Here is a 25,292-nt window from a genome sequence, read left to right as displayed (position 1 = left end):
GGGCGGCAAGGGGAAGGTGGGCTGGGTGGGCTGGGTGGGTAAACCACAAGATGTTATATTTAGACTTCCCATCACTTCAAAATCTGCCATCTCTCTCCTCTCTCACACACACACACACAGGGGAGGTGTTTGAGAGAAGGGGGGGGGGGTGTATGCAGGAGCAAAGAGCGCAAGATGCAAAACTTAGAAAGGATAAGGTGATTCCTTCTGCTGTGTAGTTACCACTTCAAACAGGAAGCTGATGTGTGTGTAGTTTGTTACGAGGGGAGGGGTGTGTTCGCCGTGCGTGTGACTCTAACCTCATTCTCTCTCTAGTGTGTCTCAAGATTCTTGCATCAGCCCTGTGTTGTCATACACACCTCAGACTCCCTCTACACTGGAAACAGTGAATCACTTACAGTAGAAAATGTCCTCTTTACCAAAAATTGGATTTTGAATTGCCTTCAGTATATCACAAGATCACAAACACACACAACACACACACACACACACCACACACACACACACACACACACACACACACACACACACACACACACACACCACCACACACACACACACACACACACACACACACACACACACACACACACACAACACACATGATATTATTCTTACATGAAAGTCCCCCAGCTGTTTCATGAGAATGTAGCCTGTACTGCTTCTAGTCTTCTCAGAATTTGGGGACGAAGTCTCTAGGAGTTATTATAAGGAGATTGTAGTTATTTTAACACTCAGCAAGCCACCATGAGACTGCTGCTTTGTCATAGCTGTCGGTAGGGGCAGGGGATATGGCAGGGGATGTGACTTGTGACTGAGGCTGAGTAGTAGCCTACATATCTACTGTATGTGCACCTGCTGGTTTCTCTGTCTCTATGGTCACCTCTTGTCTTGGTCGCCATGGCTTCATTTGCAAATGAATGGCTTAAGGCGCGCACAGAGAGAGATGGAAAGAGACGGGAAAGAGAGAGAGAGAGGGAGAGAGGGAGAGATGTACAGTAACAGCCAGACAGAGGCAGATAAACAGCATGAGCACCATAAATAGCGCGTTTAAATAAGGCGATCTATTTCAAGTGGAAATGTCTGCTGCAGCTGGCACACGCATATGCCCTCAAACGATTATCTCCCTCTCTATGCCCACCTATTAGCCCCGCTGTGATCCCTCAGACCTTCGACCTGCCCCGCGAGTCTCTATAACAACATGCCCACCTCGGCCCTCCTTCCCTCCCACCTCGCTACGACAGACACTGCCGCTGGCCTATCGCACMGTGGCCGACCCCCTGTGCCCTGCCCACCCCAGCGGTCCCTCTCCAGCCCCGCCAGAGCCAATCCGCGGCGGGGTGTAAAGTAGGGCAAGCCGCTTCCTGGTTCAAGGAGGAGCTGCCTGGAGTTGGAATGGGCCAGCGGAGTCAGAGAGGGGGGAGAACAGCCCAGCGAGCCGGCGGTCTGCAAAGAGAGAGCCAAGGCAGGGGGGTATAAACGCCGGCAGAGAGACAAGAAGAGGCGGATATTACAGAGAACTCCCGGGCGATACGTGGTTCGTCAGAGGGACTGGTGTGAGATTTTGGACAGTGCCGAGAGAGCGGTGAACCCCGGGGAGCGAGAGGGGTGGGAGTGGTGGTGGTGGGAGTGAATCCAGGAAGTACAGAAGCCGGTCAGGTGGGACGCGACGAGATAACATAGGTGACACCGGCGCACAGGTAAACCCGCTCCCTCACTCGCTCTCTGTTTTTGGGGGATATTATGGAATTCTTAAAGTTAGGATTTAACGCTTGTCTTTCCCATTTTCTATAACAACCGTCCCTGAACCCCCCCTCCCCTCGGTCCTAACCGGGGTTACGGGAGGACTACGTCATGGGTATTCGGTAACTCCCGTGTGACGTGTCGACAATTTCTCCCTATGATTTTCGCGCTCTCTTTTCCTAGAGGCTTATTTTGACACAAGAACGCATTCTATTTAAATTACATTAGCAGAGAATATTTATGTGATCTCAGGTTAGTTGYTKTGTGTTGCTACCTGTGTGGATGTGGCCAGGTGAACAAGYAGGGTCGACGGGTACACTTCTGGAGGCTTGGCTTCTAATTATAGCAGCGAACACCGGCTGACATCCAAAACCTAACCTGYTCTCACGCACATCGCYGGTCTCTGTAGGCAACAAGCCATGTGCTCTACCACAGGGCAACTTTGGCCACGAATTCTATTATTCCAAKACCCTTTCAGTAGGCTATGCTGTTGTCACCACACTTTGACATATCCTTTATCTTAAATTCTATAGCTCTGTTGCTGATGTAAAGGTCTTGAAATGTATATTAATGCTGGATGGATGAGGGCTTTTAAATGTATAAAACTTAGGCTATGGATGGTGGGAGGCTGTCATGTGTGTGTGTGTGTGACTGCATTAGTGTAGTGTGTGTGTGTGTGTGTGTGTGGGTTGCTGACTCGCCCCTCTTGTGGTACAGACAGACCTGCTGAACCTGCCAAACTGGCTTGGGTTTGGTCCTCTGTCTGAGTTTGTTGTTTGATTTACCACTTTGTGGGCACCATGTATTAGGTCCATCACTGAAGGGTTTCTTGTCTACAATATTCATTTGGTGGTTTTCACACAGAATAGTTCTCCAAACAGTGGTTGGGTCTGGACCTAAACTTCAGTGGCACTTGTAAGAATATATTTGCCCTGTAAGAGTATGTAGCTAATAGTTTACAGTGGGTTTCCGTGTGTGATCTTGACAAATAGGTATGTTGACGTCTGCGATGCAGATTAGATTTTGCCACCAACCCCAACTCCGTGAATAATTCCATATTTAGTTGTGAGAGATGGAAGAGAATAGAGTGAGAAGCAGAAACATTGTTCTGGCACTGTCAACCCTAATTGCCACTTGTCTGAATTGAAGCAGTCTTATTAGCAACTAAATGACAGTTGGGAGACCTGGAAAGTCTGTGTAGACTGTCTTTGGCTTAGTGGTAGACTGATCTACCCCTCCCTCTCTTCTCATCTCTCCTTCTGGTGTCATGGTAACTGAATTACTCCTGTCATTTACTAGATGGACTGTTCTCATGGCCCTCTCTCTCCATCCACACATGTTCACACTCACAAACCCAATGTACATTTAACATGCACCTTTCAATTATGACAGATAATGGGTATATCTCTGCTCTTGCACTGAGTATGGGATAGTGGACGTGTGTCTGAGCGATGTCTGTGGTCCTACACAGGTGTGTGCTGTGCCTGTCCCAGCCCTGTTTCATTGTTTAGTGTAGGCCACTTCTGCTCGAGGACAGGTGTAATGTGGAATGTTGTCTTTTCTCCGCCTCACCTTCTCTCTCTGTTCTCTCCCGAGACCGCTCACCGTGTCATACACATCATCTGACACACTGTGTTTAGGTTGTTCAATTTTCTTGCTTTTATTCACTCTTTATATATCATTTCTCTTTATCTTTTGATATCCTGTTTGTCTCTCCTTTCCTTCCTTCACTCTTTTCCTTCACCTTATTCCCTCAATATTTGGCCCCTTTACTTCCCTGTGTCTCTCTGCCTCTCACGTAGCAGATATTAAATACTGTATACTGTGCCTAGAGAAAGTATTCAACCCCCTTGACTTTTCCAAAGTTTCGTTGCATCAAAGTGGGATTGAAATGGATTTTTAAAAAAATAATTTTTTGTCAATGATCTAAACAAAATACTCTGATGTCCAAGTGGAAGAAAAATTCCCACATTTTGTTGTGTTAATAGCCTGAAATTTAAAATGGATTAAATTGAGATTTTTTGGTCACTGATCTGCAGACAATACCCTATAATGTCAAAGTGGAATTAKGTTTTTTGACATTTTTACAAATTAATTACAAATGAAAAGCTGAAATGTCTTGAGTCAGTAAGTATTCAACCCCTTTGTTATAGCAAGCCAGGAGTCCAAATTTGCTTAACAAGTCACATAATAAGTTGCATGGACACACTCTCTGTGCAATAATAGTGTAACATGATTTTTGAACGACTGCCTCATCTCTGTATCCCACACATACAATTATCTGCAAGGTCCCTTAGTCGAGCGGTGAATTTCAAACACAGATTCAACCATTGTCCTGCTGAAAGGGGAATTCATCTCCCAATGTCTGGTGGAAAGCAGACTGAACCAGGTTTTCCTCTAGGATTTTACCTGTGCTTAGCTCCATTCCATTAATTTTTTTATCCTGAAAAACTCCCCATTCCTTAACGATTACAAGCATACCCATAACAAGATGCAGTCACCATTATACTTGAAAATATGGAGAATGGTACTCAGTAATGTGTTGGATTTGCCCTAAACATGAGTTGCTTTGCCACATTTTTTGCAGTATTACTTTAGTGCCTTGTTGCAAACAGGATGCCTGTACAGAATATTTTAATTCTGTACAGGCTACCTTATTTTCACTCTGCCAATTAGGTTAGTATTGTGGAGTAACTACAATGCTGTTGATCCATACTCTGGTTTCTCCTATCACAGCCATTAAACTCTAACTGTTTTATTGTCACCACTGGTCTCATGGTGAAATCCCTGAGCAGTTTCCTTCCTTTCCAGCAACTAAGTTAGGAAGGATGCCTGTATCTTTGTAGTGACCAGGTGTATTGATATACCATCCAAAGTGTAATTCATAACTTCACAATGCTCAAAGGGATATTCAATGTCTGCTCTTAATTCTTTTTACCCATTTACCAATAGGCACCTTTCTTTGCGAGGCATTGGAAAACCTCCCTGGTCTTTGTGGTTGAATACAGTGCATTCAGAAAGCATTCAGAAAGCATTCAGAAAGCATTCAGAAAGCATTCAGAAAGCATTCAGACCCGTTCACTTTTTTCACATTTTGTTACTTTACAGCCTTATTCTAAAATGGATGAAAACATTTTTTTTCTCTCATCAATCCACACACAATTCCACATAACGACAAAGCCAAAACAGGTTTTTAGAAATATAACATTTACATAAATATTCAGACCCTTTACTCAGTACTTTGTTGAAGCACCACCAATTTTCTTGGATATAACGCTACAAGCTTGACACACCTGTATTTGTGGAGTTTCTCCTATTCTTCTCTGCAGATCCTCTCAAGCTCTGTCATGTTGGATGGGGAGCGTCGCTGCACAGCTATTTTCAGGTCTCTTCAGAGATGTTCAATCGGGTTCAAGTCCGGCCTCTGGCTGGGCCACTCAAGGACATTCCGAGACTTGTCCCGAAGCCACCCCTGCATTGTCTTGGCTGTGTGTTTAGGGTCGTTGTCCTGTTAGAAGGTGAACCTTCGCCCCAGTCTGAGGTTCTGAGCGCTCTGGGGCAGGTTTTCATCAAGGATCTCTGTACTTTGCTCCGTTCATCTTTCCCTCAATCCTGACTAGTCTCCCAGTCCCTGCCGCTGAAAAACATCAACAAAGCATGATTCTGCCACCACCATGCTTCATTGTAGGGATGGTGCCATGTTTCCTCCAGATGTGACACTTGGCATTCAGGCCAAAGTCTTCAATCTTGGTTTCATCAGACTAGAGAATCTTGTTTCTCATGGTGTGAGAGTCCTTTTGGTGCTTTTTGGCAAACTCCAAGCATGCTGTCATGTGCCTTTTACTGAGGAGTGGCTTTCATCTGGCCACTCTACCATAAAGGCCTGATTGGTGGAGTGCTGCAGAGATCGTTGTCCTTCTGGAAGGTTCTCTCATCTTCACAGAGGAACTCTGGAGCGCTGTCAGAGTGACCATCGGGTTCTTGGTTACCTCCCTGACCAAGGCCCTTCTCCCCCGATTGCTCAGTTTGGCAGGGCAGCCAGTTATAGGAAGAGTCTTGGTGGTTCCAAACTTCTTCCATTTAAGCATGATGGAGGACTCTGTGTTTTCGGGGACCTTCAATGCTGCAGAAACATTTTGGTACCCTTCCCCAGATCTGTGCCTAAACATAACTCTGTCTCGGAGCTCTACGGACAATTCCTTCGACCTCATGGCTTGGTTTTTGCTCTGACATGCACTGTCAACTGTGGAACCTTATATAGACAGGTGTGTGTGCCTTTACAAATCATGTCCAATCAATTGAATTTACCAGAGGTGACAAATCAAGTTGTAGAAACATCTCAATAATTATAATTTGAACAGGATGCACCTGAGCTCAATTTTAAGTCTTATAGCAAAGGGTCTGAGTACTTGTGTAAATAAGGTATTTCTGTTAGCAAAATTAGCAAAATAATCAAAAAAACATTTTTCACTTTGTCATTATGGGCTATTGTGGGTAGATTGATGAAGGAAAAACAATATTTAATCAATTTTAGAATAAGGTTGTAACGTAACAAAATGTAGAAAAAGTGAAGGAGTCTGAATACTTTCAGAATGCACTGTACAGTATGTGTTAGAAATTCACTACTCGACTATGGGACCTTACAGATAATTATATGTCTGGGGTACAGAGATGGGGTGGTCATTCATATCACGTTAACCACTACTATTGCACACAGAGTGGGTCGCTGCAATTTATTATGTGATTTGTTAAGCAAATTTGTACTCATGAACCTATTTTGACTTGCCATAACAAAGGGGTTGAATACTTATTGACTCAAGACATTTATTAATTTATAAAAATGTCAATCTACATTCCCCTTTGACATTCTAGGATATTGTGTGTAGATTAGTGACTCAATCTCAATTTAATCCATTTAAAATTCAGGCTGTAACACAAAAAAATGTGGAAAAAGTCAAGGGGGTTGAATACTTTCTGAAGGCACTGTATGTGTATCTTGGTGTCAATCTGTCAGTCCTCTGGGATCAATAAAGTTTGTTCAAATCCAAATCATCTAACTATCCAAACATCTCATCCCCTCAGCTTTGTATCCCTGGAAACCTTTTGGCTCTGCTGGAGAAGAACAGAAACAGGAAGGAGTGGAAAATAGAGAGGGAGGAAGAGAGCAGGGACCCATCCTCCTCTGAGTTTATGGACTGGAGGTAAGAGGTGTGGAATGTTGAGAGTGTTGCACAATAAGTGCATTGAACTAAAGAAAGTATTATTGTCCCAGTCGTTGACAGCGCCTGTCCTACTATAGGTATAGAAACTAGAGATTAGTTTACATGGCTGCCCTGGGGTGCTGCAGGCCACTCTCATAAAAAAAATCTGTGAACCTCCATACATGTTAAAATGTGTTGAATGAGGGCACCCCCATAAGATACTGATTTTGGTACAGTCCAGTATGTGTCAGGAAGGAACCCCCCAGAGTTGACGTGTACTGTACAGTATATTGTGTCTCACTGTCTTCTTTCACTGATACTCAGCCAGAGTTTTGGACTCAGTGTTTGGAATACGGTTCACTTGAACACGCAAATCCAAGGATCAGCAATGGCTACATTTACATAAAGTCATTTAGCAAACGCTGTACTTAGAGTTAGTGTGTGGGTGGGTGTTTGCGAGCGAGCCAGTGACAGATCATGTGATTGGGGCCGTGCAGAAGTGTGACCAGTGTGTGTGTGTGTGTGTTATAGTAGGGTGTGGGGGGGGGGGGGGGTAACAACAGTGAGTGGTCTTTAAAGGAAAGAGGAACGTTTAAGATAAGACACACACACACACACACACACACCACACACACACACACACACACACACACACACACACAGCAGTCACCCAATTCCAGTAAGTATATGAATTAGGGCATGTGCCCGTATATAAATTCCCCCTGTTCACAATAGGGGTTTCAGTTTCAGATACATACAGTAGGCTGAGTGGGAGGACAAGACAGGGGGAGAGAGGGGGAGGACAAAGTCCCCCTCTTTACTCAGCATCAGCAGATTTAAGAGCTTCCTCCCTCCCTTCCTTTCCTTCTATACCTTTACTCCTTCATATCAAATGTATCTTCCTCTCATCCCCCATCATCCCTTCATACCTCTCCCTGTTCCCCTACACCACCCATTCAGTCCTCCTTTATCTGCTCAGCTCCTTCATCCATCCATACTCCCTTTCCATATTCCCTCATTTTCCCACTCTTAGAAGGGTTGAACTTTTAGACTACTCTCTTAGCGTCATCATAGATTTCTGCATATGATCCATTATTGCATTCACACACACTGGTCAGAGTCAGGGACATGTTCTGTTTGGTTATTACCATATAAGGGCAGTAAAAACATTTGAACCAAACCACTTCATGTAGGCCTGAAGCATAATGTCGAGATGCTGTGCCATGACTAAGTACTTTACTGAATGTTCATGTACCCCACAGCCTAGTTTGCCTCCAGTAGATCTGTCTCACTAGAGGAAGTAGTGTATATGGCGTTTCTCCTTTTTCAGTCTCCAGTTTCTGTTGTGTTTCACAAGCCCTATCTCTCTCTCGACCACCGGCCTGCCAGCCTACCAGCTCACACCACCCGCCTACTGCCAGGGGGATGGAAGAGCAGGAAGTGGCAATACTTTACTTCCTGTAAAGACAGACACCCTTAAAGATGAAAAGAGTGTTAAATAGTAGTGACAGAGAACATGATTTGTTTTTCTGGTGATGGTGTAAATGTTGGTGTAGATAGTGAGGGGCGTTGCTCATAAACAGGTACAGTGAGCCAGCGGTTCAGGGAAAGCGAGACAATGACACACACCGCAGAGAATCATCTCCTGTATCTTGTTGTGAAAATGACCCCACCTTTTAGATCAATTTGATGAGAAATGACAGCTTGATGTTGTAGCTGTTGTAAGTACAGTACCATGAGAAGGCAGTATTCCAGACATTGAGAGTGCGGTATTCGATGAGTCTAATTCGCTAAGCACCAGTAGAATTTTCCCCGTCAACGTTTGAATCTTTTGTCAAAGTGCTGTACTGCTGTAATTGGACGAGAGATGGGTGGGTGTTCAGACCAGTGACAGTAAGGCAGACATTCTGTTGTGTTTCTCGAAAGACAGCTGAAATAACTGCATATTCTATGTATGAACCCTTTCAGCCACGAATTAGTAAAAGCAACCGCTCTCCCCCTGTTGACAAAGCCCAGAAAACACTACTACAGTATCGTCCTGATGATGTCAATGAAGTGTTCCGCCTTTTGAGCTTTACAACCTCTGATTGGGACTGTTAAACTAAACCACACACTGTTCGTCACATGTTGACATGGTCTGGAGAGGATATCAGACTAACTGTCATTGTTTTTATTACTCTAGTTTCCATTTCCCTGTCCCTACCACTATCAATATCTCTCTTTCTCCCTGTCCCCTACCACTATCAATATCTCTCTTTCTCCCTGTCCCTACCACTATCAATATCTCTCTTTTCTCCCTGTCCCTACCACTATCAATATCTCTCTTTCTCCCTGTCCCCTACCGACTATCAATATCTCTCTTTCTCCCTGTCCCCTACCACTATCAATATCTCTCTTCTCCCTGTCCCCTACCACTATCAATATCTCTCTTTCTCCCTGTCCCTACCACTATCAATATCTCTCTTTCTCCCTGTCCCTACCACTATCAATATCTCTCTTTCTCCCTGTCCCCTACACTATCAATATCTCTCTTTCTCCCTGTCCCTACCGCTATCAATATCTCTCTTTCTCCCTGTCCCCTACCGCTATCAATATCTCTCTTTCTCCCTGTCCCCTACCGCTATCAATATCTCTCTTTCTCCCTGTCCCCTACCGCTATCAATATCTCTCTTTCTCCCTGTCCCCTACCACTATCAATATCTCTCTTTCTCCCTGTCCCCTACCCTATCAATATCTCTCTTTCTCCCTGTCCCTACCGCTATCAATATCTCTCTTTCTCCCTGTCCCTACCGCTATCAATATCTCTCTTTCTCCCTGTCCCCTACCGCTATCAATATCTCTCTTTCTCCCCGTCCCCTACCGCTATCAATATTCTCTTTCTCCCTGTCCCCTACGCTATCAATATCTCTCTTTCTCCCTGTCCCCTACGCTATCAATATCTCTCTTTCTCCCTGTCCCCTACCGCTATCAATATCTCCTTTCTCCCTGTCCCTACCGCTATCAATATCTCTCTTTCTCCCTGTCCCCTACCGCTATCAATATCTCTCTTTCTCCCTGTTCCCTACCGCTATCAATATCTCTCTTTCTCCTGTCCCCTACCCTATCAATACTCCTTCTCCCTGTCCCCTTACCGCTATCAATATCTCTCTTTCTCCCTGTCCCCTACCGCTATCAATATCTCTCTTTCTCCCTGTCCCCTACCGCTATCAATATCTCTCTTTCTCCCTGTCCCTACGCTATCAATATCTCTCTTTCTCCCTGTTCCCTACCGCTATCAATATCTCTCTTTCTCCCTGTTCCCTACCACTATCAATATCTCTCTTTCGCCCTGTCCCCTACCGCTATCAATATCTCTCTTTCTCCCTGTCCCTACCGCTATCAATATCTCTCTTTCTCCCTGTGTCCCTACCACTATCAATATCTCTCTTTCCCCTGTCCCCTACCGCTATCAATATCTCTCTTTCTTCCCTGTCCCCTACCGCTATCAATATCTCTCTTTCTCCCTGTCCCCTACCGCATCAATATCTCTCTTTCTCCCTGTCCCCTACCGACTATCAAATCTCTCTTTCTCCCTTTCCACCTACCACTATCAATATCTCTCTTTCTCCCTGTCTCCCTACCGCTATCAATATCTCTCTTTCTCCCTGTCCCCTACCGGCTATCAATATCTCTCTTTCTCCCTGTCCCTACCGCTATTCAATATCTCTCTTTCTCCCTGTTCCCTACCGCTATCAATATCTCTCTTTCTCCCTGTCCCTACCGCTACAATATCTCTCTTTCTCCCTGTTCCCTACCACTATCAAAATCTCTCTCTTCTCTGGTCCCTACCGCTATCAATATATCTCTCTTTCTCCCTGTCCCCTACCGCTATTAGTCTCCCTCTCTTTCTTCCTGTAGGCATATACCGTATCAGTTATATACGGTCTCTTTCTAATAGCTGACATGGTTGTTCCTCCTTTACTTTTCTGTCTGTTTTGTCATCCATTTATCTCTCCATCTCACCTCGTGGTTGTCAGTCCTCACTGCAGAGGAAGAGGAAGCCGATCAGGATCAGTTAGTTTTGCGACATCGGTGTGTGTGTGTTTGTAGGGGTTTGTGTCTATGTGCGTGTGTGTCTGTCTGTGGGTGTGTATGTGTCCGTGTGTGTTTGTAGGGGTGTCTATGAGCATGTATCTCTGTGTATGGGTGTGTGTCTGTGTGTGTGTCCGTCCTAGTGTGTGTTTTGCGACATCATTCTCTGAAAAGGGAGGTAATGTGTAAGACAGAGGAACAGCTGTCGAGACCCTCCCTAATGATGTGGCAACTTCACCCAGCAAGCAGACACACACACAGTGCATCAAATACACAAGTGCACACAGACACACACACTATCACATTGAAAGACACACAAGCTTTTTTCACCCGTTTGTAAAAACACACAAACTCACACAAGTTCTGCACATAAATGGACCACTCATTCACACACTCCGCTGTTCACACATGTAGTCTTGGGGGTTGGAAACTGCTGACCAGATACAGATAGAAGGTGTGAAACCACTTTGTCAGCATGTGTTAGAACTAGTAAAGCCCTCCCATGCACGCACACACACACGCACGCACGCACACGCACTTTATGCATTGACACAAACACGAACACAAATAATCCTTTCTCAGGCCTGTGTGTGTGTGTTCCCCATCTTTGTGAAACTCCCTTTCACTGATTGCTAATGATAGCGATTGCTACCACATCTCCCCTCAGACATCTGCAGACACACACACACACCTGCAAGGACTCACTGCAGCTACTTCCTGTCACAGTCTCTCGCTCCCTTCCCCTTTCTTTCTCTCTTCTAACATTCTCTCTGTTTCTCTAACCTCTGTTCACGTCACTGTTCCACTCCCTCTTACCTCTCTGCCTTTCTGTCCCCCATTCTCCCCCTCCTCTCCCCTCTCTTTGTAACAGAACTCTTCTCTTATTTCTTCTCTCTGACACAGGTTGTTGGTAAAGGCTTGATATCCCTGTGAGATTTACTCCCACCCTACCTCATTCTATACCTATCTTTACATCTTTTTTTACCCCCACCCCTCACTCACTCGTTGTCTGACAGTCTTTTACCACCTCTCCTCTCCCACTCTCTGCTTTCCTGGTATGTTCTCTAGGAACACGTCTATTTTGAAGTCAAACAAACCTCAGCCGTATTCTTCTCATCTCCTTGATCTCCCCTCAAATCTCAGACCCCCTTTCCTCTTTCCAACCTCACATTTCTCTCTCTTTTTTTCTCCCTCTTCTCTCCTCACTCCTGTTTTTGGCAGAGAGGCGTGTCTGCTCTATACAATACRTTTCTATGTGAAGGTTCTGTACCGTTCGTCCCTCCTGAATAAAACCCTTGATTCCCATCGGTAAATTGGGATAACATGCAAAATGTCCTCGGTGTGGTGGGGCATGGGAGGGCTGCGTTAGGGGCCTCCGCTCTGTACTGCTCTGCCAGCCAAATGAATAATGTAATGTGTTCTTGGAACTAAGACCTCAACACACACACACACACACACTGCCCCAGTTTAGCTAAGCAGAGGGGCTGGATGCAGGTACAAAAGGATCGTAAGATTGGAACCTTTTCCTGGATATGATTTGTGTGTTTTTGTTACTCAAATGCACTTTGCCACTATAAAGAATGTGCTCCATCCTGGCAGGTCTTTATTGCATGGTTGAGGTTGAGTGCAATTATTATTCCCTATATAATCACATAGTTTTCATCTTTATAGAATTGCTTTAGCCACGTCTTGGAGGAAATGGATGTACCGGTAATTACCATAATGTTGTCTTTATTCTCGTTATCCAGCCTTTTAACGAATTCAAATGAAGATTCAAATTCTCTCTGGCTGGGTCTGTTTTTATATCTCTTTGTAAGATGCAAATAGCCGGTTCAGGGAGAGTTATCAGTGGAGGGAGTGGAGAGGGTCTGGGTTTTATTATACTTCAGAAACGGTGCAGGGTCAAGATATACTGTAAATGATGAAGATGATGATGGAGGAAGAGATGGAGAATGGGGATGTGTCTCACATTTAATAACAATGCATACTTGCAATAAGCCTTCATGACATCTTGTGAATGCTTTATAGCTGCTTTATGAATGNTCCTCACTCCTGTTTTTGGCAGAGAGGCGTGTCTGCTCTATACAATACGTTTCTATGTGAAGGTTCTGTACCGTTCGTCCCTCCTGAATAAAACCCTTGATTCCCATCGGTAAATTGGGATAACATGCAAAATGTCCTCGGTGTGGTGGGGCATGGGAGGGCTGCGTTAGGGGCCTCCGCTCTGTACTGCTCTGCCAGCCAAATGAATAATGTAATGTGTTCTTGGAACTAAGACCTCAACACACACACACACACACACTGCCCCAGTTTAGCTAAGCAGAGGGGCTGGATGCAGGTACAAAAGGATCGTAAGATTGGAACCTTTTCCTGGATATGATTTGTGTGTTTTTGTTACTCAAATGCACTTTGCCACTATAAAGAATGTGCTCCATCCTGGCAGGTCTTTATTGCATGGTTGAGGTTGAGTGCAATTATTATTCCCTATATAATCACATAGTTTTCATCTTTATAGAATTGCTTTAGCCACGTCTTGGAGGAAATGGATGTACCGGTAATTACCATAATGTTGTCTTTATTCTCGTTATCCAGCCTTTTAACGAATTCAAATGAAGATTCAAATTCTCTCTGGCTGGGTCTGTTTTTATATCTCTTTGTAAGATGCAAATAGCCGGTTCAGGGAGAGTTATCAGTGGAGGGAGTGGAGAGGGTCTGGGTTTTATTATACTTCAGAAACGGTGCAGGGTCAAGATATACTGTAAATGATGAAGATGATGATGGAGGAAGAGATGGAGAATGGGGATGTGTCTCACATTTAATAACAATGCATACTTGCAATAAGCCTTCATGACATCTTGTGAATGCTTTATAGCTGCTTTATGAATGYCTGTAAATCTATTCATAATTCATTACATACAGGCGGTACATARAGTGTTGCCAACTTGTGTTGGGCTGAATAAGGTTCTGTGTGGGCAGGAACTCTTCTCATCATCCCCTMTTTCACCCCTCCTCTGAGAAGATGCACCTAACCCAACACCTCTCTCCCAGCCTCCTATGTTTAAGAGGGGAGAGAGGCTAAAACGAGTGTGTGAGAGAAGGAGAATGAGAGAAAGAGAAGGAGATAGAGGAGCACGTGGAGGAGGAGAAACGGTATGAACAGAGAATCATGACTCCTAATTTCCTTCTCTCAGGCCTTGCTGTGTTGTGTTTTGTTTGGGAACAGCAGTTGTTTGGTTCCACCTGTGCTGTTCTGGTTGTCTCATGTAAATTATACATATTTAGACTTATTCTTGGTTTAATTGAGTTCTCGTTTAGTTTGGTTTGTGTAGTTCTGATGGACTGAAATGACCTGGTTTGTTATCCTCCCATGAGTATTTTTCATGTTGTGTGTAATGACACATCTCCGTAGGTCTGCTGTGTGTGTTTATTCAGCCATCATGGAATAATACATTTCACTGCCACCCACCCTTCTCTTTAGCTTTGCATAATAATCTTTATAACATATTAAGAAATTCATAAATCGTTTTATTGTATTAGAACCAAAAATAATAATATTTTATCACACACAATTTAAATACATTTTTCAGGGTTACAAATGTTGTTTACAAATATCCTAGTAAATTGAGTTTATGTTCGTACATTGTATAATTATTTCCAAAAACCTTGTTACCTTGTTTTCTTTATAGTAATTTATTTAAGCCTTCCCTGGAAAAAATATGTTATTTTCTAAATTAAACTAAATGAAGAAGTAGCTAAACTTACATTGCATTTTACATTTGTACAGTATTTCTGGTAAGCTGTGGATTGTTAGGRCCTGTGAAACGTGGATGTGAAATACATTAGAGCATTAGAAGTTTGCTAAAAACACTGCGAGTGACACGCATTTGAACATATTATGAATGAACACACACACRGAAAGCGTCTGACATCAGAATTCATTTAAACACATTTCTGTGAATAGAGTCATATTTTCCCCCTGAGCCGTTCAGAGCCGAGCAGAGCTGATAAAACTGATGTGGACTGGGAGAAGTTACAGGCTGTAAGGGAAAATAASCACCAGTGTAATAACAGTCTAATGTCTTGTTTGTGTCAACTACTATTGATCTCTCACTTGGTGAACTYCGTTCAAGTTGCAGTCAAAAGGACAATACGTTTAACCATTATTTTGATGGTCCAAAAGTTTTTTACTTATTCATTCTATCAGGACCCCATTTAAAGTGTTGTTATTTCCTGTCCAGAAATATCTATATTCATCCAATACATTTTGAGTTAGAATGGGGCAATGAACCCCAATAAGAGCTTTTAGAGAGTGAGTGACGTACATAACGAAAGCGAGGGAAGAGGAAGCCATATTGTCGGAGGGGAGGAAAGGTAGTCAACTGTCGACAGAGGAGTGGGAGTTGAGAATCCGCTCTGAAACAGAGAGAYAAGTTGGYCACCAATCATTAAAGAAAAGGGGATGACAAAGTGTTTTATTTTTTGAAAATAAAACWAACTTATTTACTGCATAAACAGTTTTCAACTGGTTCCATTGTTATAGTTTTRGTTTAATTTGTTGGTTTTAATTCACTTGAAGCATGAGGAGTGAGTCTTTCAGTGTAATATAGCCTACAGTTTATACCAATTGTACAGCATATTTCAACAATAATTCTTAATATGGGTTTTAGTTACTATTATATTCATTTGTCACATTGGTTTGTCTTCACTGCTTCCTRATGTCTTTCACATTTCCACTAAGTGTTTTGTAAAGTGGTGTGCCGTTCTGTTTTCTTCAACATAACAGTCTGACATGTTTTTCCACATACTTTCCACTCGGGTTGTTGTTTCTTCGTTTTTACCTTCCATTCTTGTGGGAAAAGGAGCTGTGTTTCAAATGATTTGTWCTCATTTGAATGTGTTTATTAAACACACGTCAGTGTATGTTTGGGTGGCTGTGTAATCTATAGTGCTATATGTTAAAGAGGGATCAGCAGCCAGAGACGTCTGTCCCTGACTGTTAGAACAGGGGCTGCTGAACAACTAGAAACTAGAAACAGGGTGACTAAGAGAGAGCGAGAAAGGACAGGGGACGAGGGGAGAAAGAGAGAAGACAGAGAAAGAGAAAATGTCTTACCGTTATGTCTTACCGTCAAACAAAGATCATTCCTACTTTTTAACTGTGTGCAATTGTGTATTTCAGGGTGTCTCGTTATTAAGTGACTCACAGTTGTTCGATTAACAGGAATCTCTTCCCTTTTTCCGAACAACACGTATACCCTTCCGAACAACACTTACATCCCCCTTCTGAGGAATGGAAAACCACCCCTTACAGCTTTTTTCAATTTTACGCCGGAAACTAAACACTAGTATGCTCTTCATATGCCTTTATCTCTCACTCCTCCTCTTTTTCTCTTTTCACCAACTTAATCTCTCTTTTTATCTCCTCTGATTTCTAGGAGGTGGATTCTGTTAACATTGAGTTTTCTCTTAAAAAAACCTAATCTCAGCTGGGACAGTCGTCTTTTCTATTTGCTTATTGTTTTGTGCCTCATGACAGGTTCACACACACACGCACACGCACACACACACACATACACACACACACACACACACACACACAGTGTTTTCGGTGGGGATTTTGACCTTTCTGGCAGCACCGTCGATGTCCTCCTCGTCTACAGCTTTTTCCAGGGCGTTGTTTTAGATGTGCTTACGAGCGTAGGAGACACCTCGAACAAATCTCCCTGAAATCACTTCCTACCTGCTCTGAGAGCGGCGGTGGCACAAACCCATGCCAGCATCGATAGCTTGATGCATCAAACCGAGAATGTTACATGTTAAGAGTTGTTTTAGTGMACAAKCTTTCATTTGGAGAAGACTTCACAGAGTCAGTCAGARTTGCCWTATGGGTTGTTCTAATGTGACTTTATCATCATCACAGACCGTCTGTAATATGGCATGTTGGTTGGTTGTTTCATCTAATACCTACCTTGACGTCTGTGGCTGGGTCTGTTATGACTCACAGCACCAATATCATTTTGGTTCTTACGTTACTTCTTCTTTGACAATTTTGATGTTGGTTGAGTTGGCTAAATTTGCACATATTTGACAATGTTGTAGGGTATWTTTGTGCTTCGTTCAAGGTCCCTCATCAGTAATGTAGGTGCATAGAGATCGTTAATTGTGTGMGTTAGTGGCTGATGGCTGAACGATGAGACCACGGGCTGCGTCTCAATAGTCCACATGGCTTCCTTCCTCTTCTTTCTTCCAGGAGAAGAAGCCMCTTTAGACTATTGTACCCAAGTTCCCACCACCTGTCTAGACAGATGGACAAACATCCCTCCTACCTGTCCATCAGCCAAGGTCAGAGGTCAGATCTGTGSTCGGGGAGGGGCAGGCCAGGAAGTTGTGTATTTCGKAAACTTACGATCGCTCGTTTCAGAAAATGGACCCGCTGTATTTTAGAGAGAGGGGCGCGTGGGCGAGAAGGGGGGAGGGGTATCTCTCAATCTCTCTCTCCGCCGCCAAACACCTTCTTTTCATAAAACAGGAAGAGAGCGAGCGAGAGAGAGAAAGAGGTAGACATCCCCAAGGATGAACGCGTAACCCCAACTTCTCTGAACTTCGAGAGTTAAAGGTTTAAGGAGAGAGAGGGAGAATAGAAGGCTGTAATATAGAAAGGAAGAAGCAAGTAAGAGCGAGGAAGACTGAAGTACAAAAACACTTATGCCATGACACAGACACAGCATCGCCTCCAGTCGACGGTCCCTCTATCAGCCATGAAGGCAGGAAAGGTAGGGGTGCCGTTTGGGTTCAGACTCAGCTGATGGGTTGAGTTTGGGAGGGTTAGGTCTGGGTAAGGTTCTGTTGGTACAGGTGGGATTGGGGTTTCTGTTGAAGAGYGATGATATGAAYGTTAGTGTGGACTGTATGGGTGGGGTGTGTGTGTTTTTGACATTGCATGAAGATCAACAGACCACAAACTGAACAATGGGGACTCGGGGAGCCAAGAGAGAGACACGCAACGTGTGTGTGTATTTAATGGGGTGTGTCTTGGAGCAGGTTAGTCAGGTGAAACAGAATGTACTGTTGTCGAGGAGAGCCCCTCCAGGGTGCTATGTGGACAGTATTATAGGATGGTTAGGGGGCTGTTGGTGGTTGCTATGGGAGGGAGACAAAGGTGGGGGAGGAGGGGGGAGTTAGTGTTGTTTGTGGAAAATGTAGTCTGCTCAGGTGTGAGTGGTACTATGGAACAGGAGAGGGGTTAGGTGAGAGCCAGGGGAACAGGAGAGGAGGTTAGGTGAGAGCCAGGGGAACAGGAGAGGAGAGCCCTTGGGTGTTATAAATAAACCTCATCATATGGATACATAGACTTCTATAGACCTGGTAACCTACCTAGAAAGTAGTCTATGGATTAGTAAAATGGAGTAAGACACAAACTTCCGCTGTAGGCCTAAATGCTCTCTCTGTTTCACACTCTCTCACTCTCTTCCTCCATTATACACCTCCCCTGGAGGGCATGTGTGAAAGGAAGGACACGGAGTGGGTGATGAGGTCTTGAAAAGAAGGGAGGAGAAGAACAAGCTTCTGTTATCCTYAYATAAACACTTCTAGACACGTCTTGTTTTACCCAACATTAACCCTTCTCTGTTTTCACTTTCCTAAAGTAAAAGTTTTGTTTCAGGAAATACCATACCACTCACTGTTAAGGTTAGACTCAGTGAGCAGAATCCTGACTTGAAATACATCCATATAACTTGAATCTTCCTTTGACGATGTGACATATGCAAAAGCTCTAGCACCTTGTGTGTGTGGACGTCGTCCCCAGTACAGTCTGACTCCTCTCTTTCTCCTTCCTCTTTCTGTCTCTTCCTCTCCTTCGTCTCTCTCTATTTTTAATCAAGGAGCTAATACTATCAAGCACTGTCACACACACACACACACACACACACACACACACACACACACACACACACACACAACTCCTCTCTTCCTCTCTCTCGTCCTATCTCATCTCTATCTCACTCTCGACGGTCTCTCTCTCTCTCTCGTCTCCTCTCTCTCTCTCTCTCTCTTCCATCTGGCACCTCCTTTCTCCTCTACCCCCTCTGATCCTCCCAGTTGTCCCCCCTTCCCACCCCCTCTGCCAAAATCACTTTTTCCTGATGTCGTAATCTGGGGTTGAGAGGGTGGAAGTTCGAGGTGGAAGGGAGGAGTGATTGAAGGAGGGGTAGCAGTAAGCTCTTGTTTAATATGGTCCTTCACGTGAAGGAGAGCTCCTTGTGGAAGTCACGCTAGTAATGAAAGGCTACAGTATCAACCAAAATATCTCTGCACTGTGACTGCATTAACKAACACAGTTTTACTTGACAAAGGACRCGTCCATGCACTGAGGTATTCTAGGTATGTCAGCATTTGTTTCCTGGTATTCAAAGCCATGAAATGTGATCTATATCAAAAGCATACACAATATTGTTCTGATGTCRTTGCTTGACATTCACCACACCAGAAGAAATGTAAAAAAAACTTTGTCTGATTCTTCTTTTTCTTTTCATGTAAAAAAAAAACATCTGTGGCCACCGAATTATTTTGATTCAGCCTGAACTTCAATGTCTGTGTTATTCTAACCAACTGTTCCCTCCTGCAGGTGGCGATGTCTCCAGGAGAGGACGGTCTGATCGGGATCCCCTTCCCAGAGCACAGCAGCGAGATCCTGTTCCGCCTTAACGCCCAGCGCAGGGCGGGGCTACTCTGTGACCTCACCCTGACCTCGCGGGGTGCCCGCTACCCCACCCACCGCTCCGTCATGGCTGCCGTCAGCCTCTACTTCCGCGGGCTGTTTGGGGCGGAGGAGGGGGCCGAGGCAGGGGGKGAGGCGGGGGGAGGAGGAGGGTTCAGTGTGTGCCAGCTGGACTGTGTCGCGCCCGATGCCCTGGATGCCCTGCTGGAGTTTGCCTACACGGCCACCCTGACCATCCGCAGCTCTGGCATGAGAGACGTGTTGAGAGGAGCTCAGTTACTGGGGATCCAGTGTGTGGTTGATGCCTGTAGAGACATACTGGGGGAGACGGCGGGGGAGGTAGAGTGGGAGACGGGGGAGGAGAGGGTACAGGCGGAGAGGGAGAGAAGGGTGGAGAGGGGGATGAAGAAAGGCTCCCGGAGGAAGATAGACAGACGGAGAGTCACCAAGGTGGAGTCATCGCACCACCAACCACTGCCTCATCGCCCCAACATCAACACACACCAGCACCCCTCCACTCCTCCTCCACACCCCTCACCTGTTCAAGATGGGGCCCACTCTCATCCCTCCACCCGACCCCCCASCCCTGAGCAGGATGAACACCCCCCCACCACGGGACAGAACGGGGAGCGGAAGCAGGGCAGGGATGCAGGGAGAGGGAGTACAGCAGTCAACGGAGGGGTGCACTGGCCTCAGGAGCGACTYCTCGCCCCCCACCCCCCTCTCCCCCTCTCAGACGACAGGCTGTCAGAAGACGAGGAGGAGATGGAGGGAGTGGGGAACGGTGGGGTGCCCAGCTTTACTTCCGCCCCCCTGGCAGAGCAAGGGGTGGCCACGGGGGCAGGAGGAGGGGGTAGGAAGAGGAAGTCTCAGACCCCCCAGCAGTGTCCTGTCTGTCAGAAGATCATCCACGGAGCAGGGAAGCTGCCCAGACACATGAGAACACACACCGGGGAGAAACCATTTGAGTGCTCTACCTGCGGGGTCCGCTTTACCAGGTATGTACCTGTGTGTTTTAACACTATTATCACCAGGTATGTACCTGTGTGTTTTTAACACTATTATCACCAGGTATGTACCTGTGTGTTTTAACACTATTATCACCAGGTATGTACCTGTGTGTTTTAACACTATTATCACCAGGTATGTACCTGTGTGTTTTAACACTATTATCACCAGGTATGTACCTGTGTGTTTTAACACTATTATCACCAGGTATGTACCTGTGTGTTTTAACACTATTATCACCAGGTATGTACCTGTGTGTTTTAACACTATTATCACCAGGTATGTACCTGTGTGTTTTAACACTATTATCACCAGGTCTGTACCTGTGTTTTAACACTATTATCACCAGGTATGTACCTGTTGTTTTAACACTATTATCACCAGGTATGTACCTGTGTGTTTTAACACTATTATCACCAGGTATGTACCTGTGTGTTTTAACACTATTATCACCAGGTATGTACCTGTGTGTTTTAACACTATTATCACCAGGTATGTACCTGTGTGTTTTAACACTATTATCACCAGGTATGTACCTGTGTGTTTTAACCATTATCACCAGGTATGTACCTGTGTGTTTTAACACTATTATCACCAGGTATGTACCTGTGTGTTTTAACACTATTATCTATAACAGATTACAGGGCTAGCATTGTTCTACATATGATGCTGAGCCATTATCCTCTTTCCTTTCTCTCTCAGGAATGACAAGTTGAAGATCCACATGCGTAAACACACAGGGGAGCGTCCGTACCCTTGCCCCCACTGCCCCGCCCGCTTCCTGCATTCCTACGACCTGAAGAACCACYTGTCTCTCCATAGYGGGGCRCGCCCCTTCGAGTGCCCGCTCTGCCACAAGGCCTTCGCCCGCGAGGACCACCTCCAGCGCCACCGCAAGGGCCTCAGCTGCCTGGAGGTCCGTACCCGGGCACGGCCGAGGCGCGGGCCTGGGGCTGACCACGGGGAAGAGGGCAGAAGGGCTAGAGGAGGAGGAAGAGGGTATTCTCCAGACCAACTCGACCCGCTGGAGAATCTGGCCCTGCAGCCCCACGCCTCAGCATTCCACCCCCGTGTTGGAATGGTTGGCCTAGGGGATGGGGCTGAGGCTGGGGGTCAAATGGTGTTCCAGGAGGAGGCTGACAGGGAGCAAGCTATAGCCCTCCTAGGGCCTCACAGGTTACCCTACCCTGGTCTGCTGTGGAGAGGCCTGGAGCTGGGGGTGAGAGGGGTGGAGGGGGAGGCAGAGGAGGATGAGGAAGACGAGTGAGAAGAGAGGAAGAGAAGAGCGTGCATGGATGTGTATGCGTGTGCATGTGTTTGTGTGCGCGTATATGCAGTTGCATATGCATAAGTGTGTGTGTGTGTGTGTGTGGCACCCACAGTATGGATGGGGATCTCACTCAGGTGACTGGACCTGCTCCTTCTTACAAAGCGCTTAGAGAAAGACTAAACGATAGAGAAAGACTAAACGATACAAAAAGAATAATGGAAAACGGGTTTTCTGATTTGTTATTGTTGTTTCATGGCTCTCTGTTTTTATTTCAGTTGTCTTTTATTTMTATTTTCCATTATTTCTATTTTATTTCATGCTGTGGTTATTCTTATTAGCTGTACATAAAAAGRGGCTTTATTGAGGGAATGTTTTGAGCATAGATGTGCTGATGGGGATATGGGGTTCTTTTCTCGCACTATGCAAACTGAAGTCAGGAGCTGAGAAACATGAGGTGTCCAGATGTAAAAAAGAAGATAAAACAAAGCATGTATTTTTGAGCAGAGTTCTGTTAGAGTAATATAACAATCAAATGTTATTGAAGTTCAAACAACGTATGTACAACATCCATCTGGGCCTAMTAAACCCTATCACTCTTCTTGTCACTATACTAGCACTCTCAGCGGGGTAGTAAGAAACCGGAATCATCCGGTTTTCAGTGGAAAAGCAGAGAAGACACAAAGCCTGAAAACCGGTAGCTTCCGGTTCCTTCCGACCCRCWCAGGCGTTTGTTTTACGCCTGCTAAGTTAGGTAAGTATAGTAGTAGGTGTGGAATCTGCTGTTTCACTTTGGGTGTACTGTACYWCCCTCTAGTGGTTATTGGTGGMGCTAGTYGCCAAKGGCAACAAGTCACACAGGTTTCCTATTGAAGATAGCCATTATCTAACAGTAACACTCTTATTTTAAGGCKTATTATTTTGCTGTCTGTTGTAAGWAGATTTTCATGCCCTTTWATGAGGCACTGATGATACCAAAGRTTTCAGTTTATTTCTTCCTAATCAATCAGTTTGATCAAGCACAGGAGCACCAGAGCTATAGATTGAGATCCCAATKGGCACGCACTGGTTGAATCATTGTTGGTTCCACGTCATTTCAATGAAATTACATTAAACCAACGTGGAATAGACATTGAATTGATGTCTGTGCCCAGTGGGATAGCTCTAAAGGTATCCTGGGATTTTAGAGCCAAGGTTTGGTTAAAAGACCTGTCTTCATTTGCCCGGTTCTCCGCTGCAGAGTGATAGAAGGGTTGGAGACTGCTTCCATAGGTTAGATTCTCTGTGGAGCTCTAGTGCTCTGTGAAAAATGCCTGACCAAAACTAGACTACATCTGCAGGGTCATTGGATGATTGTTAATAAGAGGTGTGTTTGTTGCTTTAGCGATTACTTTTTGACATCGACAGGGGACAATTCCTTTCCAAAGTTTCCTTCTTTAGAATGTCTTCTGATCATGCACTCCTCGTTTTTTGTTGATTGCGAAAAGGAGAGACCAAGAGGGAAGGAGTGAGGGAGAGACCTTGATCCCTTGATTGCTCTGTATTTATTTATTTATTGCTATTTATTGTGGCTTTCCAGTTGAAACTGTGTGTGTGACCTGACCCAGGGTGTCCACAGTGACCTGACCCAGGGTGTCCACAGTGACCTGACCCAGGGTGGTCAAGTGACCTGACCCAGGGTGTCCACAGTGACCTGACCCAGGGTGTCCACAGTGATCTGACCCTGGGTTTGACACAGTGACCCGCAATACCACTCGGCTCGTCCCTTCTAGCACAGTTGAAGTGCTTTGTACCTGCTTCCTTTTGAGTCTTAAGAGAAACTGCATTGTGGCTTAAAGTGACGGCTAACAAAGACCCGTACACCCAGTGCCATGTTGGGTGATAGGTCCTCTGTTGGCTATTCTTTCTCCTTTTGCATTTGTTTTGCACAACACATCACACCCTGAAAAGGTACTGCAATAATACTGGCACATTCCATCCTCYGGGGTAGAAAGAAGGGATCAGAAAAGAGAGAGGGAAAAGAGACAGACCGAGCMTTTCTCTCTCTCTTTAGAGCACAAGACAACTGTCGYACCACCCGTAGCCGTTTCACACTTTCAGTTAAAGAGATAAGCATCAACTGCACTTAGGGAGAGAACTGTGTTGTTGATTCAACATGTACTGTATGTTATTGTGTAATCTGTCAAAGCTGTGTGTATAAGTCACAGATAGGCCCTTAGGGGGCCTGTCTCTAGGAGACCAGCGGCCATCTTGGGTGGCCCATTGCAGGAGTAAAGCTACTTTGCTTACAGATAATCAACTATTTCTTCAAAGTCTGTCACTCTTTAGGTGATAGTGAGTTATGTTCTTTATTTACAACTATTTACGAGGGCTGTAACTCTAGCCTGAAGCTTATGTAGCTCTAGCAGACTGGACCTGTGTGTGCTATCCATTCCACGCTATGTAGAAGAACTTTCCTTGTTTCTGATTTATTTGCACTAAAATATTGAGAGCTTTTATGTTTTTTTGTTTCACCTCCTTATCCATTCCATGGCGTCACTCAGTATCGTTTATGATTGTAAGAGAAGATATCAATATATTGTTCCTTCAATTCTTGATAATAACATTAGTCTATATTCTTTCTACTGCATAGTGTAATAATAATAATAATAAGAGATTGCTATGTAAAGGGGTGAAGCTGCCTTGGACTTTTGTTTTGTTTTTGTGCTSCAACTATTCTCAGGAAATCTTGAGCAATGCACTAAGTAATTATGCAAACTTGTGGGGGAGATATGCTGTGTATATATGTAGCCTATGTATGTTCATACATGTGTCTGAAGAGGTAGTGACACCTTTCACTCAAAAGTACGGTTCCAATATAACACCTTGTACCACATGACTATGAGGAARTAGGATAAAAGCAAATCGAGAAATAGTAGATATCCATTTGTATGGTAAAACATGTACAATGTRGTGTACATCAATTGAAACCAGCCAGTCACACACATTGTGCTGAAAGKTTTTTTGTGCTGAGGGGTGTTGCTACCAGCATTTAGAGAGCTTGGTGAGTGAATGAGAGGGAAACATTATGCCAGCTGTGAAGCGTGGTGTTTCTATGGAACTTTATGTMGTTTTATTTGGCTTTGGTGAAGGGATCTGGGGTCTGTTTTGAATAGAGACCCCACTATCAGGGATACATTTTTGTCTTTCCGTTTTTAGTGGACCTTCTGTCAGAGATATGAATTCATTTCCCCATTTGTTTCAGATAATGTAAAGAAAACAAATAAATAAACAAAGATATCTA

General features: G+C 44.7%; 1 protein-coding gene across 1 annotated transcript; it reads left to right on the top strand.

Moving 5' to 3' along the window:
- The first annotated feature begins 1,298 nt into the window (after window positions 1–1,298).
- On the top strand, window positions 1,299–25,292 carry zbtb7b (zinc finger and BTB domain containing 7B). Its single transcript, XM_024139651.2, is given in 5 exon segments — window positions 1,299–1,700; window positions 6,826–6,944; window positions 19,642–20,732; window positions 21,445–21,956; window positions 21,959–25,292. Coding segments are annotated over 3 exon segments (1,635 nt in total). The 5' UTR covers window positions 1,299–1,700; window positions 6,826–6,944; window positions 19,642–19,647; the 3' UTR covers window positions 21,997–25,292.

This window comes from Salvelinus sp. IW2-2015, unplaced genomic scaffold (genome assembly GCF_002910315.2).
Source record: "Salvelinus sp. IW2-2015 unplaced genomic scaffold, ASM291031v2 Un_scaffold1862, whole genome shotgun sequence".
Lineage (NCBI taxonomy): Eukaryota > Metazoa > Chordata > Actinopteri > Salmoniformes > Salmonidae > Salvelinus > Salvelinus sp. IW2-2015.
This window is presented reverse-complemented; position numbering and strand designations above follow the sequence as displayed.